Genomic DNA, 16,956 nt, shown 5'->3' with positions numbered 1-16,956 from the left:
TCAGAGCACGCATATAAGACCTTCAAAAGTGCAATTTGGAGGGCTTAGGCCCTTTATGGCAAGTAGGGATAAATATTTAAGGACTAGTAAAATGAGGTAGTCATGAAGAAAGTCTGAATTCATTGCTACGGTACCTACCTATTATGATCCTCCTGCATAAAGTAGCATTCCTACTGTGACGAGGTTCCATAGCTTCCAAGAATTTACGATATACGATATCATATTAAATTGTGTGAAAAAAGGCAAACCCTGAAAGTGTACAGGCAGTCATCAGGTTATGACCGCTGGTCAGCAACTGTTCAAACTTGCAATAGCACCGAACCAGGGGACATATGACAGGTCCTCAGGGTTCTGACCAACAGAGCCCTGCGGCCATGTGATTGAGATTTATAACCTTCCCTGATGGCTTCCCACAAGAAAAAATCAATGGGGAAGCTGGCAGGAAGTCAGAAGTTGCAATCATGTGAAGTCCTCACTGAACAACCCACGCGGTCCTCACTTTACAACAGCAGCTGGGACCGTATGTTTAGCAATGGAATTCTGGTCTCAATCACTGTTGTAATCCAAGGACTTCCTGTAGCAGCACTCATGATACTGGATTACAGTATTTAGACAGGACTCCCCCATCCCAATAATAAAATGGATGAAACAAAGTCACAAAGTGGGATTATTCAATGACTGATTGTATTTTAGGCAAAAGAAGAGTTTTAAAATCTCACAGATGTGTGCATCCTATGGGATCACCAAGTGATCCGTTCAATTAAGTAGTCCTTATGCCTCTGTGGCCAAGTCAACGTTAGCAAAGGGGATTAATTTTAAACTACATAATTGACCATTTCAGGGTTTGAAAAATTGTTTAGTATAATCCCTACAAAAACAAAAGGAGTTGGAGGATTTTCTTTCATTTTGGCATGAGTTAAACAAGAAAAAGGTCAAGTTTTCTTGCATCCCCACATCAGATGCTGCTGGCATTATGTTGGTCAATCTTGTTTCCAATTCTCTTTTTGAAATACAAGTTCCACAGCATCATTCACATCATGAACAACATAAGAAGCTTCCACCAAGGAGGGATCAAAATGGAAGTCACGATGCCCGTGGGATAGAGTCTTCAGGATGTTCTCGGGGTCAGTAGGGATGTCTCCATGAGGATTGTAGACCCCGGTGCAAACTAGGATAGAATGGCAGCTCTTTGCAGAGCTGACCGAGATATTGCAGTCTCTCTGGGTCTCCAGATGTTTCTCCTTCTCTGCTGCCATAGCAGTTACATTGACTTCAGCCTGAGTCTGGAGGTAGCGGTGGTAGAGGTTGGCACCATAAATATCAGCCATTGGATTGTCCCTATAAATAGAGTCATGATATAAGAACACAGTAGGGTGGGGAGGGGACAAAGAGTAGTTAATATATGATTTTGGCCAACCATTAAATCATTCTTCTCCGACATAGTATCCTCCAGTTGTGTTGTGACCAAAACTCCCCAATTCCAAGTTAGCACAGCCAATGACACATTTACAATGAGAAAAACACCATTAGTACACTTGTCTCCACCTGATACACTAACCATGCATTTGTTCTGACCTAGGCTTCCCAAGAGCATGAAGCAAACTCCTTGTCCCAACAAAAAACCCTTTTATTAATTCACTGTGAATTCTGCTTGTTCGCATCTAGCAAAGTCTTTCAAGAGAGGATTTACAGTCACAGACCTTAACCAGCTTGGAGAGCTGACAGGCCAATATCTGTAAAACTTGACAAGGAGTCTCGGAGAGTCATGAACCAATTAAGCAAATTAATTGTCTCCTGCAAACTCCACTCCCCTTTCGCTCCCGTTTTATTTCCTCTGGGAGGGGCCATTCATCGTCCACTTGTGGCCTTACTCCCAAGTTGCCCCCTGTTCTTTAGCTGTTCCCTTCGTCTGGCAACTCTGCGCATGCGCACCCAGGGAACAGGCTCAAGATGTTCGTCTGCCTCACTGATGTCTGACTCTGAAAGCAGCTGATAAGGAGCCGAGGTGACGTAGTGGTTAGAGTGCAGTACTGCAGGCCACTTCAGCTGACTGCTATCTGCAGTTCGGCGGTTCAAATCTCACCGGCTCAGGGTTGACTCAGCCTTCCATCCTTCCGAGGTGGGTGAAATGAGGACTGTGGGGGCGATATGCTGACTCTGTAAACCGCTTAGAGAGGGCTGAAAGCCCTATGAAGTGGTATATAAGTCTAACTGCTAACTGCTATTGCTAACTGGCATACGGCTCTGCCCCCCTCTCTGCCTCCAACACAGAGCCCTCATCAGAGCCTTCCCCAGACCCCAGGACTGGTCCATGTTCCTCCCCAACCTCCCCACTTTCTGAATCTGCTGCCAGCTCAGTTGGCCGCTGGCTGGCCACAACAGCCCTTTACTGCTTATAAATAGATACTCCATTCAAGATCAGCAACAGGAACAGAGACTAGATTCTTACACTGACAAGTTGTGCATTGTGCTTAGCTACAAACCATGGTATACACACAATGGCTGGATGCATATAATTTTCTCAACCCAAACCAACAGTGAGCAAAACGATACTTCTCGCCGGTCTTTGCACTGTGTCAAAAACCTTCCTTGTCCCAAGCTAAAGTAGGAGGACTGCTTACCCAATAGCATAGAGTTGGCGAAGAGGGGATGACCAGCCACAACTCTCCATCTGCTGCTTGAGCACGTGTTCAGCATAGCGGTAAGTAACAGTGCTGGGCTTGCCTAACAGGGCCTCGTACTTCAGTTCTTTCCCTGTCATTTTCTTGTAGATGTTCTCCAAGCAGACAAGAAAGGTGCCATGGCCAAACCTTGACAATGGAAAAGACAATGAGAAAGGAAATCAACGTAGATGCTACACCAGTTTGCCTTATATGTATTCTGGATTAAATGTACCATATTTCAATGTCGAAGCACTGGCCACAGCAACTGCACTGGAGGCAGGATCAGGCCTAATTACTGTATTTTTTGGAATATAAGATGCATTGGAGTATAAGACCCACTAAGATTTTGAAGAGGCAAATTTAAAAAAAAGTTTTTGCACTCTGCAAACCTCCCCAAAACAGGTAGTTTTTCATGAAAATGGGCCCATTTTTTGTCAAAAAAAAGAGCATGCATAGCCTTTAGGAGCCTTATAGAGTGCTTCTGGGGGCTGGGGAGGGCAAAAATGAGTGAAAAATGGCCCATTTTCCACTCATTTTGCCCTCCCCAGCCCCTAGGAGCACTCTGGAAGCCTCCTAAAGGCTATGCATGGCTATTTTTGCAAAGGGGGCAGGGTTTCGGGAGGCAAAAAAATACTATAAGACACACCCAGATTTTCACTCTCTTTTTTGAGGGGGAAAAGGTGCATCTTATACTCCAAAAAATACGGTAATACTTCCATGGAAAATCACCTAAGAATCCCAGAACTATTGGCTAAATTGGGACGAAAAGAACTAAAAAGGGCCAGAGCAAACTTATTCCATCACAGTGCCTAGAACAAGGGTGTCAAACTGAAAGTCTGTGGGCCATATCCAGCCAATGGGGTCCTTAGATCTGGTCTGTGGGGCCACCCTGGAAGCAGCAAAGGACTGGCTGGCAGTGCCTCTGCCAGCGAAAACAGGGCTGAGGGGACTGCCTCCCGAGCTCTATTTTCACTGGCAGAGGGCTGCAGGAGGCCGTTGTGACACCACTGATGTCAAGCTGGCCACACCCACCCTGGCCAGGTCCACCTGGCCCCCAGAGGTCAAACACAACCCTGATGCGGGCCCTCAATGAATGGAGTTTGACACCCCTGTCCTAGAAGATGGCTTGGAGATGCTGTTGGCAAGCTCCAGGGTGTTTTTGTTTTTCCGTGTCAGATGACATACACCAGGATGTTCACCTGTCACTGATATTTGCTCTTGCAAAATTCAATATTTGCTGCTGCTCCCTTGTTAGTGATTTGCTCTGTTACCATTAGACTACAACAAAAAAGTTCTCTCTGAACTCTCTCCTAATAGATAGGAAAAAATTGCCCGGATTCCTCCAGAGGAAGGAGAACGTTTCCAACAATTTGTTAACTCATAAATGCCTGGACATAAAGGCATCATAATGGGGATATTACTCAAAATTCTCAACTCCTGGCTACCACCTTTTGAACCGTTAGTGGTATGTCTATGAGCAAGGCCCACCAAGCAATCTGACTGCACAAGCTGAATGAGATAAAGGAAAGCGATATTTTCAATACTAGAATCCTAAACTATAATGACTTTATAAAGAAACATCAACCCTTTAAGTTGAGCCTGCCAGTTCACAGGTGCTAAGAGTATAGTAGTTTCAGGCCCATAATTATATAGCCCCTGTTAAAAATTAGGCAGCCACATTCTATACTAGTTGTAGCTCCTAGATTAACTTCAAGCAAGCCATGAATTGCAGCAAACAAATAAGAGAAACTGAAAGATCAAAGATCCCAAGAGCCTCAACTCTTAAAGTACATGGTTGCAACTATTATTTTTTAAGCGAGATACTAGAGAATTGATGGCCATCAGTCATGTTTCAAGACTGGATATAATAGGAAAAGCCCAGGAAATACTATTATGTTGGTTTCTCTGGCTCTCTCAGCAATCTTCAACACTATTAATCATACAAAATCAGTGGTGGGGTACTGCCGGTTTGGACCAGTTCAGGCGAACCGGTAGTTGCAACTTGCAGGTGGGCCTGCTAACCTGCCCTGGCGCTATGCTGTCCTATTTAGCCTTGTTTTTTATGCCGCACGCATGTGAGTGAGGCACGTGCACGAGCGAGCAAAGTGCATGAGCGCAAGGCCGCGCGCATGCGTGGATGGCACCCGCAATCACAACCAGTGAACTGGTTGTTAAGGTAAGTGCAGCCCACCCCTATATAAAATTGCTAATGTTGCACAGTTAAATGTGAAATGAAGACATTTCAGTGGTACCACTACTTAGGGCTCAGTGGTGGGTTCTGGATCCCGTTCCAACTGATACGGTTGGAACGGGCCCAGTGTCACCCACATGGACGCGCACGGTGCAAGCATGCGTCGTATCTCCCTGTGACACCTCCACAAGCTTCTGTGATGCTCCAGCTGCTTAGTGGAGTGTCGTGCAGGCGCCGTATGCGCCACGCGCGCGGAAGTGCCAAAGGCTTAAAGGACAGGTAAGGAACTCGGGCAGGCGGGTGGGACCTACGGAGCACCGTAACGGTACCCGGTATGCCCATACCAGGGTGTACCGCCTGCAACCCACCACTGTTAGGGCTTCCACTATAAGATGGCACTAGCAGATCTGCTTGACTGAGGTATATTAAAAATAAAGACAAAAAACCCTTCCCTTCCTAAAATAATACCAAATTACAACTTGTTTAATGGATAACAATCGGCTTCTAGTTCATGCAAGCTAACTGGGAATGGCCTATTTTGCAAGAGATTGATCAAGAATGCTATTGATATTTGGATAGGTGGGAGAAAACGACTTAAAAATGTAATAAAGACATACATCCTCACAAGTCATTTTGCTCACCTTGGCATCTTGGCTTCTGCCATCCATAAGAGGTCCATGTTGCAAGCAACGATAGGTATATGTGGATATGGCGCAGAAGCGAACTCTACTCCTGGATTTCCATTGCTCAGGAGTATATCAATAATCAACTGAAGACAAGTCTCCCACCTTACTGGCTCCCCCAACAGAATTATTCCTAAAGTTGGAGAAAGCCAGGTAACTTTGTAAACAAGGCATGTCTGCATGGCACACATTCTAACATTTTTACAGTGTTATTCATTCGATTATCCACAACTATTTTTTCCTAGTGCTCTTTTTAGTTTGATCAAGACCATACATTAAGTCTGAAGAGCAAACTGTATTCTAAAAACTGCAAAGGTGCCCAACAATAGTTACCTTCTATGGCGGGAAAGTCAACGGTTGGAGGAGGCTACAAAAAAAGAACAAATAAATTTTAAGCAAATGAGCCAAGGTATTGCCAGAGAAAATAATCAAATTTAGAAGCAAATTTTATTAAGTCCATAAAGCAGGATCCAGCTGGATCTTATTTCCCTCCCAGTAATTCCATCCCCTACGTTTCCTTTTCTGAACAAAAGACTTCCTTTCCAAGAGAAATGACAGATAGCAGAAGACATACCATATTTCTTGGAGTATAAGATGCACCTTTTTCCCTCAAAAAAGGTGAAAATCTGGGTGTATCTTATACACCGAATACAGCATTTTTGGCCCCCTGAAATCCTGCCCCCTTTGCAAAAATGGCCGTACATAGCCTTTAAGAGGCTTCCAGTGTGCTCCTAGGGGCTGGGGAGGGGAAACAATAGCAATAGCAATAGCAATAGCAGTTAGACTTATATACCGCTTCATAGGGCTTTCAGCCCTCTCTAAGCGGTTTACAGAGTCAGCATATCGCCCCCAACAATCTGGGTCCTCATTTTACCTACCTCGGAAGGATGGAAGGCTGAGTCAACCCTGAGCCAGTGAGATTTGAACAGCTGAACTGCAGCTAACAGTCGGCTGAAGTAGCCTGCAGTGCTGCACTCTAACCACTGCGCCACCTCGGAGACACAATGAGGAGAAAACAGACTGTTTTTTGCTCCTCCCCCCCCCACAAGCCACCAGGAGCACTCTACAAGTCTCCTAAAGGCTATGCATGCCCTTTTTTGGGGGGGGGAAATGGGCCCGTTTCCACGAAAAACAGCCAATTTTTGGGAGGTCTGCAGAGGGCAAAATCCTTTTTTTTTTTTTTTTGCCTCTTCAAAATCTTGGTGTGTCTTATATTCTGGTGCATCTTATACTCCAAAAAATACGGTAGCTTCAAATCAGCAGAGGCTTCAATGTGCCAGAACCTTGCCCCTGATGTCACTAAGAGCTTTTCTTATATCACAGATATAAAGGAATGGCATTAATTGGCTTCATGTGGGATTCCTCTAGAATTTATAGTATCTATAGACTGTGATCAAATCAATCAATTAATTAACTTCTGATTGTAGTCAACAGGCTGTCCCAACGTGACAGAATACGGACAAATAGGGGTGCATATTACCCGCAAAACCTAACTTTGTCTTAAGTTGAGAACCACACTTTTTAAAGCCAGATAATGTTCTTTTATCACTATTGCTTCAAATTAGGTATAATAAAATCCTCAAGGCAGAATGCATTTGTCCACGTGCCAGTAAGGAAATTGAAACTGCCTTATACATAATCATTACATTGTAAATTTTATAGGGACATAAAGTTTATCTTTATTTCGCCCCCACATCACACTTTTTTCCATGGCCAGGTTAATACTTGCCAGTTCTTTAGGTCGCCTCGTCTGATCAACCATATCCAACAAAGGAAATGCTTTCCTGATGTCTTCAATGGTGAGAATATGGTGAAATCCCAAGCTATTTCAGATGGTCAAGGAATAGCATTTTTACCCTCCCCGAAGCAAAATGATCAGAAATACAGGTAATCCTTGACTTACAACCAATTGTTTAACAACATCTTGAAGTTAAGACAGCCTCGGAAAAAGTGCCTTCTTATGACCCATCTTCAAAATTACAACCATTTGCACCATCCATGATTGCAATCAACTCACATTTACATTGGTTGCATCATCTTGTGGTCAAATGGTTTCAATTTGTGACCTTCCCAGCTGGCTTCTGACAAGCAAAATCACTTGGGGAAGCCAGACTTGCTTAACAACCATGTGATTCATATAACAACCGTGATAAGAAACACTCATTAGTTTTAATTCAGTATCCTTGAACTCATTGGTACTGAAATTCTTTCATTTCAGAGTTCATTTAAAATGCATTAAATCAGGGGTGTCAAACTCGATTTCATTGAGGGCCGCATCAGGGTTGTGTTTCCCCTTCGAGGGGGGGGCTTGGTCAGGGTGGGCGTGGCCAGCCCAGCATCACTCATGTCGGGGGTGCCTGTGGTGGCCCAAGCGCTCTGCCAAGCACAGAGGTTCCCAAGACCGTTTTTGGCTGCCACAGCCTCCTGCAATCCTCTGCCAGTAAAAATGGACCATGGGAGGGCCGCCCCTCCTGAGCTCCATTTTCACTGGCAGAGGGTTGCAGGAGGCTGTTGCAGCTGAAAACGGAGCTCAGAAGCCTGTTTTCACCGGCAGAAGCACTTCAAGCCAGTCCTTTGCTGTTTCCAAAGCAGCGCCACAGACCAGATCTAAGCACCACGTGGGTCAGATCTGGCCCACGGGCCTTGAGTTTGACACCCCTGCATTAAATGGTAACCAAAGACGCACAATCCAACTTTCTTTACCTCATAAGATTATTCTTTGTGGGTTGCCATTTATTGTAAATTGCAACTGGCAGACTTTTCAGCTGATGCAAATTGTGCACCGTTTTTCAATTTACAAGCGGACCACGTCCTATGTTGAAACCTAACACCCCATTTGGAAGGAGAAATACATGACCATTTCTTTCAGGATTGTTTTGGGATGGATGTGTATTCCAATAATGATTCCCTCATGGTTACATAGAAGTGAAGCATAGATTAATCAGTTACCATCGACGATCACTAATTCGGTGAGAATTGTTCCATTATTAGGGACAGAGGAGATATAATAATCCACCTTAGATAAGACACAGTTTTCTGTAAAAGACTCCAATAGTGGGAATGTAGAAGGGAAAGGGAAGATGACCAAAAGCAAAATGGCTAGCTAAAGTTACAGTGGCAAAGAGTGCAAGATCTGAAAGACCAGCCAAGGATCATGGAGGAAACCTATGTTGTCTCTAAGAGTTGACAACGATTTGATGGCACATAATCAATCAAACAATCAAGTTATGAAAAACTATGTTCCTCAAACCACCACACTGATATCTTATTTCTTCCTCATGTCCACAGAATGGATGAGGCCACAAGAATATTTGGCTTGGGATCACTTATTGAGTGACATGGTGAGGGGTGGGCTTCAAACATTTTAGCAAGGTGTTCTCTGCTCAGTTGCTGGATGCACGCTGCTGGATATAGTCAGCATCCTGCACCATGACTGGGGGGGGGGGTTGCCCTCCTCGGGCTCCGAGGCTTTCCGCGAACCTCCAGGGTGGGGAAAACGGCCTTCCCAGGCTCCAGAGGCCCTCTGGAGGCCGGAAACGGGCCCTGAACTTCCAGTAGGCCAATTTTTTGCCCTCCCCGAGCCCCTGTGCATGCCCTACACTTACTTGCATCCAAAACAGGCTGGATGGGGTCTCCTGGGAGGGGTGGGTGGGGCCAGCCAAGAGTGGGATTTTTGGGTTCTCCGAACTGCACAGAATCTTATCTATAGGTTCTCCCGAACCCCTGCAAACTTCCAGCAGTCCACCCCTGGACATGGTACTTCAGCCCCTTTTTCTCACTATATCCAACATTCCAAAGTTGCACATGGGCTACCAAATTGGCCTGTAACCAGTGAGATCTAGGTTTATGTTGCCATTCCTCCACGGAGTGATTTGGGCCTCTCACTGTATCTCCACCAACATACTTGTTTTTCTGTAGAAAACAATAAGGGGAAATTTCCATGTCTGCTATTCTTAACTCTCCAAGGGAAAACAGGACAGTAACCGAACAAATGCATGCAGTTCAGTGGTGGGTTGCAGGCGGTACGCCCTGGTACGGGCATACCGGAGCCAGCCCGGAGCACCGGGTACCGTTTCGGTACGGTGCTCTGGAGGGCCCACCTGCCCACCCGAGGTCCTTACCTGTCCTTTAAGTCTTTGGTGCTTCTGCGCATGCGGATGGCACGTACGGCACCTGCGCGACGCTCCACCAGGCAGCTGGAACGTCACGGAGGCTTGAAGAAGCATCACAGGCAAGTACGACGCATGCACGCATTGCGTGTGTGTGCGTGCGTACCGCATGCATCCATGTTGGTGACGCCGGGCCCGTTCCAAACGTACCAGTTGGAACGGAATCCAGAAGCCACCACTGATGTAGTTGTACCCATTATATAACAGTGTTTCTCAACACACAACTAAGGAAGTGGGAGGAAGAGGAACAGAAAAAAGTTTGGAAACCGAAAAGGATACTCCCTGGCATTTTGTTCCACAGGACCTTGTCCACACACAAGCACACACTTGTCATGGAGCTGGTGGAAAAGTTGCAGTGGGCTATAGGAAAGGATTACCGATTCAGGAGATACCTGAAAAGAAAGACAAAGGACACGATAGCTAACCAATATTTTTTACCAAAGACTGCCATCATAAATAATTTGCCTGGTTAATGCCCAGATTATTTCCATCCCATTCTAAAAAGCCAGGTTTAAAACTGAAAAATTTCTTAGAGCCAACATTTTCACTGAAGGATAGATAACTCACTCAATTATAGAACTGGGCATCCTTATACATTTGTTTAAATAAATGGATACATACATAGGCAAGTTTTTATATGGTTGATATTCTAGTTACTAGCTGCACCTAGACAAGTCTAGATATACATGTTGCGGTGATCTTTCGGTTGACTTAGCATAACACATGGACCATAGAGGTTCCTTTAAACATCACTCAGAAACTTATACTTATCCAAATTCAGGATCATGCAATCTCCCTATTTCATCGGGTTTATTGTATGCCAATTTTTTTTCCAGGTCAATGCAAAGTCTTGAACAATTTGGAGCCAGATTATCTCAAGAAACTTTTCTTCTTGTAAACAGACCTTTGCATCACTATCATAGGTCTTTCCATACATGTGTGTTCCTTCTTGGTTACAAGAAAGAAAGCCTTTCTATTCCTGGTAACCCACTTTTCAAATATTCTTCCTCAAAAGCCAACCTGGCGTTTACAGAGTTATTTGATTAGGAATGGAATAAATTATTCCTCTTCTCCCAGCAATCTGAGGAGTAGGGCAATTTTGGGCTCTGATGGCTCTTTTTGTTCTGTAATTTATGGAGGCATTTTAAGATTTTATTATCTGTCATGTATGCATGAATCTATATATCTGGCTTTATAATCTCCTTGGAGAACTCTTAGTCCCTTGAAATGAAAAATAATAATAAATAGGAACAGAAAACACACATAGACTTGATTAACTATATTCTTCCCTTTTTTTCTGGCACATACATACCGTACTCCCCCCCGCCTCCCAGGCTTCAAATGCAGATTAATGGGATTATTTTTCAGAACTGAACCAATATCAGATCCAGCCCAAAATGAATATTTCATGGAAATATTATGTTAAAATTTCAGCTCAACATCCAAACAGGGCAGACTACAAACAGCCCAATTTTTGATGAAGATTTTAGTGATGGAAGGAGAAGTCCAAATATACATTACAATCCCAATATGAATCGCTTTATGAATTTGCATAGCTGCATTTCACCTGAAAGAACACCCCGACAAGGAACATCATATTTTTATTTTTTTAAAATATTAATCTATCCAGATGTAGGGGGAAAATGTACCTACAGGTAGTCCTCGATTAAGTCCAAAATTTTCACTGCCACCCAATGGTAGGATACAACCGGTAAGCCCTGGTGTGGGCATACCAGTGCCTGCTGGCAGCACCAGGTACCGTTCGGGTACAGTACTCCGGAGGGCCCACCCGCCCGCTCACTCTCCTTACCTCTATTTGAGCCGATCGGGGCATTTGCGCATGCGCATGGAGCGTATGGTGCCTGCGTGATGCTCCATCAAGCAGCTGGAGCATCGTGGGCGGTGGATATGCATGGGCAGGCTGCGCGCATGCACATGGTGGACTCGCGGCCCCGTTATAGCATACCGGTGCAACGGGAGCCAGAACCCACCACTGCTGCTACCGGTAAGCAAGACGGAGGTTAAGTGAGTTTTGCCCCATTTTATGACCTTTCTTGCCACAGTTGTTAAGGGCATCAGTGAGACTGTTAACTGAGTAAGATGGTTATTAAGTGAATCTGACTTCTCCATTGACTTTGCTTGTCAGAAGGTCACAAAAAGTGATCACATGACCCCAGGACATTTCAATGGCATAAATATGAGCCAGTTACCGAGCTTTTGAATTTTGATCATATGTCCCTGGAGGTCAGTGGTGGGTTTCAAAAAATTTTAAGAACCTCTTCTGTAGATGTGGCCTGCTTTGTGGGAGTGGCTTGCTGGCCATGTAACCGGGTGGGAGTGGCTTGCCAGCCAAGTGACTGGGTGGGCGTGGCCAACTTGTGAAATGTGGTGAAACTCACTTAACAACGCTCTTGTTTAGCAACCAATATGTTGGCTCAGAAACTCTGGCATTTGAAGCACACAAGTCTTAAAGCTGTCAAGTTACAAGCCCCCTGCACCCCTAACCCTTTAGAAAAAATACTCCAGGAGTGTTCAAATTTGACAGCTTTAAGACTTGTGGACTTCAACTCCCAGAATTCCTCCTCTTGCTCTTCATCTTGATGATGTGTGGATGGGCGGGGGGAGGGAGCTGGAACCGGTTCTAAAAGGCACTGTAGATTTGTGGAACCTCTTCTATAGAAGAGGTTAGAACTGGCAGGAACCCACCTCTGCTGGAGGTGCTGCAATGGTCGTAAGTATGAAAAACGGTCCTAAGTCACTTTTTTCAGTGTCATTGTAACTTTAGTCACTAAACAAATGATTGTAAGTTGAGGACTACCTGTACTATTAATGCATCAGCTTGGAAATAAGAAAGAGCCAGTTTGGTCTAGCAGTTAAGGCACCAGTCTAGAAGCCAGGAGACCATGAGTTCAAGTCCCACCTGGAGCATGAAAGCCATCTGGATGACTTTAAGCCAGTCACTCTCTTTCTCTCATCTCAACCCACCTCCCAGGGTTGTTGTGGGGAAAATAGGAAGAAGAAGGAGTATTAGCTATCTTCGCCATCGTGAGTCTATTCTTCTAAAAATAATAATGTAAGGATACAAATAAATCAATAAAATAAATGAATAAAAATAAATAGAAATAATATCCAACAAATGGACTATCATTTATTTGTTTGTTTGTATCCCACCTGTATTACTTTTACAAATAACTCAAGGCGGTAAACATATCCAACCTACTTTCCTCCTCCTATTTTCCCCATAATAGCAACTCTGTGAAGTGGTTTGGACTCAGCGAGATAATGATTGCCCCAAGGTCACCCCAGCAGCTTTGCTCCTAAAGCAGGATTAGCTCATGATCTCCAATTTCTATCCTGGTACCTTAACCACTAGATCAAACTAATATATGCAGTATTAGTTCTACTAAACCAATTCTATAGTGAGATTCTGTTAATTGAGCCTATGAGTTTGGGATCAAGTCCTACCAACTTCAGAGACCAATGGCCAATCACAAGGGAATAGAAAACTTGTAGTCCAAAGTAAGTTGATGCAATCAGTTGTCCGTTCTTGCTCTAAGTTTACTAAGTCTGCACTACTATTAACCTTCTCATCATTCCTATCACCCATCTCCTTCCACTTATGGACTGTACGACTATAACTTTGTGCTTGTACCCTTACGATTTATATTGATTGTTTCCTAGTATGATTTGATTACTTATTTGTACCCTGTGACTATCATTAAGTGTTGTATCTTATGAATTTTGACAAATGTATGTTTTATGTACACTGAGAGCATCTGCACCAGAGACAAATTCCTTGCGTGCCCAATCACACTTGGCCAATAAAGAATTCTATTCTATGCTCTGTTTACAATTAGACGTTATAATAGGTTTCTTTTTCCTTACATAGATCCTGCACAAGACTTAGAGAATGATCTTCTTAGTACTTCAGAACTCTACTCTTGTAGTCAGCCATTGACTTGATAACATAGATCATCTAGATACCTTAAATCCAAGGGCTTCCGTCAGTTCCTCAGCTTTGCTATCCCGAGAACAATTCCCGGCATTGGTTACAAATGCAACTGGCACATGGAAGTGGCCCTTCACATTTGTTAGTTTCTGGAATGCCTTCTTTGCAGCGGGAATGACTAACCGGCCCCGTAAAAGCACTCCATCAATATCAAAGAGGAATCCAAATGAGGGAGATGTCGGCTGCAGTGGACAAAATTTCAAAAGGAATTGGGATTAGGTAGAGTGTTAGTTTTCAGAACGACAGTGGGAATGAGTTGCCTTAAGAGCAAATATCAAGGCTATGTTTCCAAGAAAAGATAAACAAAGGCAAGTCAAACATTTCCAATCATTTATTGAATTAATACATTTCAACCATTCTCTAATCATACGTCCAAGGAAGCGATCAAGAATGCTGCTTAAAAGTCAACACTAAAAATCCATGCACAGTCAATAAAAGCTTGTGTAGAAAATATCCCTATTAACAGTAGCTTCTCAAGGAACCAATTCATTTCACAAGGTCTCTAAAGAGATGGGCTGTTCTTGATTAAAAAATAAAAAGTCAGGAATAAGATACATATGCTAAACTCCAGTAAATTATTCCAGAAACCCAGGCTCATTATTGAAATTCAGTTTGGGACCTCAAAGTATTATCTATCAGTAGCTAAGAGACTTTGTAAGAAAGTCACTTGGAAATATCTGTAGAGTAACTCCAGAAACCTGTAGAGCAGTAATGGCTAACCTTTTTCTAAAGGTGTGCCAAAACTGTTTGCAAGTGCGCTATTGCGCACACATGCTCACCCACCTGCACATGCGACCCACCCACCTGCGCATGCACAAGCTACCCCCCCACCTGCATATCTATGTGCGCCACCTGCGCCATGGGGGAGGGATTTTTGTCTTCTCTAGGCTTTCCTGAAGCCTGGGGAGGATGAAAATGGCCTCCCACAGCCCTCCGGGAGGCTGAAAATCATCTGGCCAGCAAATATGGCTCCATGTGCCATCTGTGGCACGCATGCCATAGATTTGCCATCACGGCTGTAGAATAACTCCAGAAAGGAGTGTGGACATGAGAATAAAAATTCTAGTTTTTATTTCTCTTCCTAACACTATTTCTTCAGAGTAGTGTTTCTCAGCTCCTGTCAACAGGGAAGAATACCCTCCTATTCCCCATAACCAGATCACCAAGTGGGGTGGTGAGCAGAGAGGGCCACAGGAAGGTCAAGGAACATGGGCTGTTGACTCTTGAAATACAGATCAGGGGGAGTATAACTGATAGCATTTTACATGATGATCTTTCAGTAACCTTCAAACTATTACAGTTGAGAATCACAGCGAAACAAGGAATCCTGGCACCAGAATCACCTTCAATTGCTTGGGTCACTCTTAAGAGGAGTTGGATGCACTACTAACAATGCAGACTCACTAAGAAACCCACAGTTACCTACAGTTAACCTTTCCTTTGCACCTGTCTTGCCACAAAACTGAATTTTAAGCCAACCCACTTAATACAGGTAGTCCTCGACTTACGATCACCATTGAGTCCCACATTTCTGTTGCCAAGTGAGACATTTGTTGTGAGTTTTGCCCCATTTTATGACTTTTTTTCGCCCCGGGGTTATTAAGTGAATCAATGCGCTTGTTAAATTAGTTAAGTGTATTTGGCATCCCCAACAACTTTGCGTGTCAGAAGGTTGCACATCACATGACACCAGGACACTGCAACCGTCATATATATGAGTCCGTTGCCAAGCACCTGAATTTTAATCGCATGAGCAGGGGGATGCTGTAAGGCAGTGGCCACACAACTTTTTGGGCACCAGGGACTGGTTCCATGGAAAGAGGTTTGGGAGGGAGGAAGCATGGTTTTGCACGCCAGCTGCATCCCACAGATGGGGCTACACTTGTTGGCATGGATCAGTTGCTGGCCTGCCGTGGATCGCTATCGGTCCATGGACCAGGGTTTGGGGATCCCTGCTGTAAGGGGTTGCAGCAGAGGTGGTCTTCAGCAGGTTCTGACCAGTTCTGGAGAACCAGTAGCAGAAATTTTGAGTAGTTCGGAAAACTGCTAAATACCACCTCTGACTGGCCCCGCCCCCATCTATTCTCTGCCTCCCAAGTCCCAGCTGATCCGGAGGAAATGGGGATTTTGCAGAGTCCTTCCCCTGGAGTGGGGTGGGAATGGGGATTTTACAGTGCCCTTCCCCTGCCACGCCCACCAAGCCATGCCACGCCCACAGATCCGGTAGTAAAAAAAAAATGAATCCCACCACTGGCTTGCAAGTGTAAAAAATGGTGACAGGTCGGCTTCCCCCCGCCCCCCCCCCAGTGATGAAACTTTGAACGGTCACTAAACGAACTGCTGTAAGTAGAGGACTACCTGTCATCGGACCGGCTTCTTTACATCCCTTTTCCAGGTGGGTTCTGTGTGTGTGTGTGAGAGAGAGAGTGCAATGGCGAATCGCGCTCGCAAGCGTTTGGAGGTCACCAAACAACTATTACAACAGCCCGATGTTTCCGAGGGAATCCCCTTTTTACGATCCCGGCCAGGGAATCCCCCCGCCCCCCGCCAGCTCGGAAGAGAAGCGGCTGGAGACGAAGCCCGGCAGGCCAAAAGTGGGGAAATCGTTTCGCCTCTTTGCCCGGCTGGCTCTCCTTGGAAAGGTCACCGGCCAAAAAAAAAAATACCCTGGAAGGCACAAGAGATCGGGAGGTTCCGCTCACCTGATGGAGCCCGGCGGCTGCGGTGGCAAAGCCGCGGCTTAGGCTGGACAAGCGGCCGGACCCGGCCCTGCTTTGCTCGGCGCCGGCTCGCAGCGCCCTTCCCAGCGCCGCTCTGCACACAGAGCGCCAGCAGCGCAAAGCCATCCGCCTAGGCGACCGTCCCTGCCCGAGGGGAACCCCGGGGGCGGCCGATCCCGGCCAGATCACATGGATCGCAGGGCGCTGGGAGGAGGAGCCAGGGAACTACAGTTCCCAGGTTCCGCTGCTTTGGGGGGGGTGTTGGACGAAGTGGGCTCACCCCGAAGCGGCTCTTTTGAAACCCTAGAAAGGGGTTTCGCAGAATTGAGATCGATCCAATCCGATCGCTTGATCTCATGACCCATAGGAGCCCAGCCTGATGCAAGGGCTGGCGTCTGAATCCCGGGGGGAAATTTTTAATTTTTTAAAGATATTTTTTTTAATTTTTAAAGGGTTTGAAAAAACTTGACAAACTTTTAAGAGTTTGGGGGGGGGGTTCTAGGAGTTGAAGTGCCCACCCC

General features: G+C 45.1%; 1 protein-coding gene across 1 annotated transcript; it reads right to left on the bottom strand.

The window, feature by feature from the left end:
* Positions 1 to 662: 662 nt before the first annotated feature.
* HDHD5 (haloacid dehalogenase like hydrolase domain containing 5) lies at positions 663 to 16,660 on the bottom strand. Its single transcript, XM_032221582.1, has 8 exons — positions 16,418 to 16,660; positions 13,691 to 13,897; positions 9,986 to 10,098; positions 7,267 to 7,360; positions 5,871 to 5,904; positions 5,496 to 5,670; positions 2,622 to 2,810; positions 663 to 1,338 (listed from the first exon to the last, which is right to left on the bottom strand). The coding sequence occupies exons 1-8, from the start codon at positions 16,559 to 16,561 to the stop codon at positions 981 to 983; spliced, it is 1,314 nt and encodes a 437-aa protein (XP_032077473.1). The 5' UTR covers positions 16,562 to 16,660; the 3' UTR covers positions 663 to 980.
* Positions 16,661 to 16,956: the final 296 nt, after the last annotated feature.

Source organism: Thamnophis elegans, chromosome 7, assembly GCF_009769535.1.
Source record: "Thamnophis elegans isolate rThaEle1 chromosome 7, rThaEle1.pri, whole genome shotgun sequence".
NCBI lineage: Eukaryota > Metazoa > Chordata > Lepidosauria > Squamata > Colubridae > Thamnophis > Thamnophis elegans.
This window is presented reverse-complemented; position numbering and strand designations above follow the sequence as displayed.

Coding starts and splice junctions, on each gene's coding strand:
- HDHD5 (XM_032221582.1), bottom strand. CDS start 16,561: ATGGCTTTGCGCTGCTGGCGCTCTGTGTGCAGAGCGGCGCTGGGAAGG. Junction 5,905..7,266: donor CGAGGCGACCTAAAGAACTG/GCAAGTATTAAC, acceptor CTTTTTTTGTAG/CCTCCTCCAACCGTTGACTT. Junction 5,671..5,870: donor TGACTTTCCCGCCATAGAAG/GTAACTATTGTT, acceptor CTCCAACTTTAG/GAATAATTCTGTTGGGGGAG.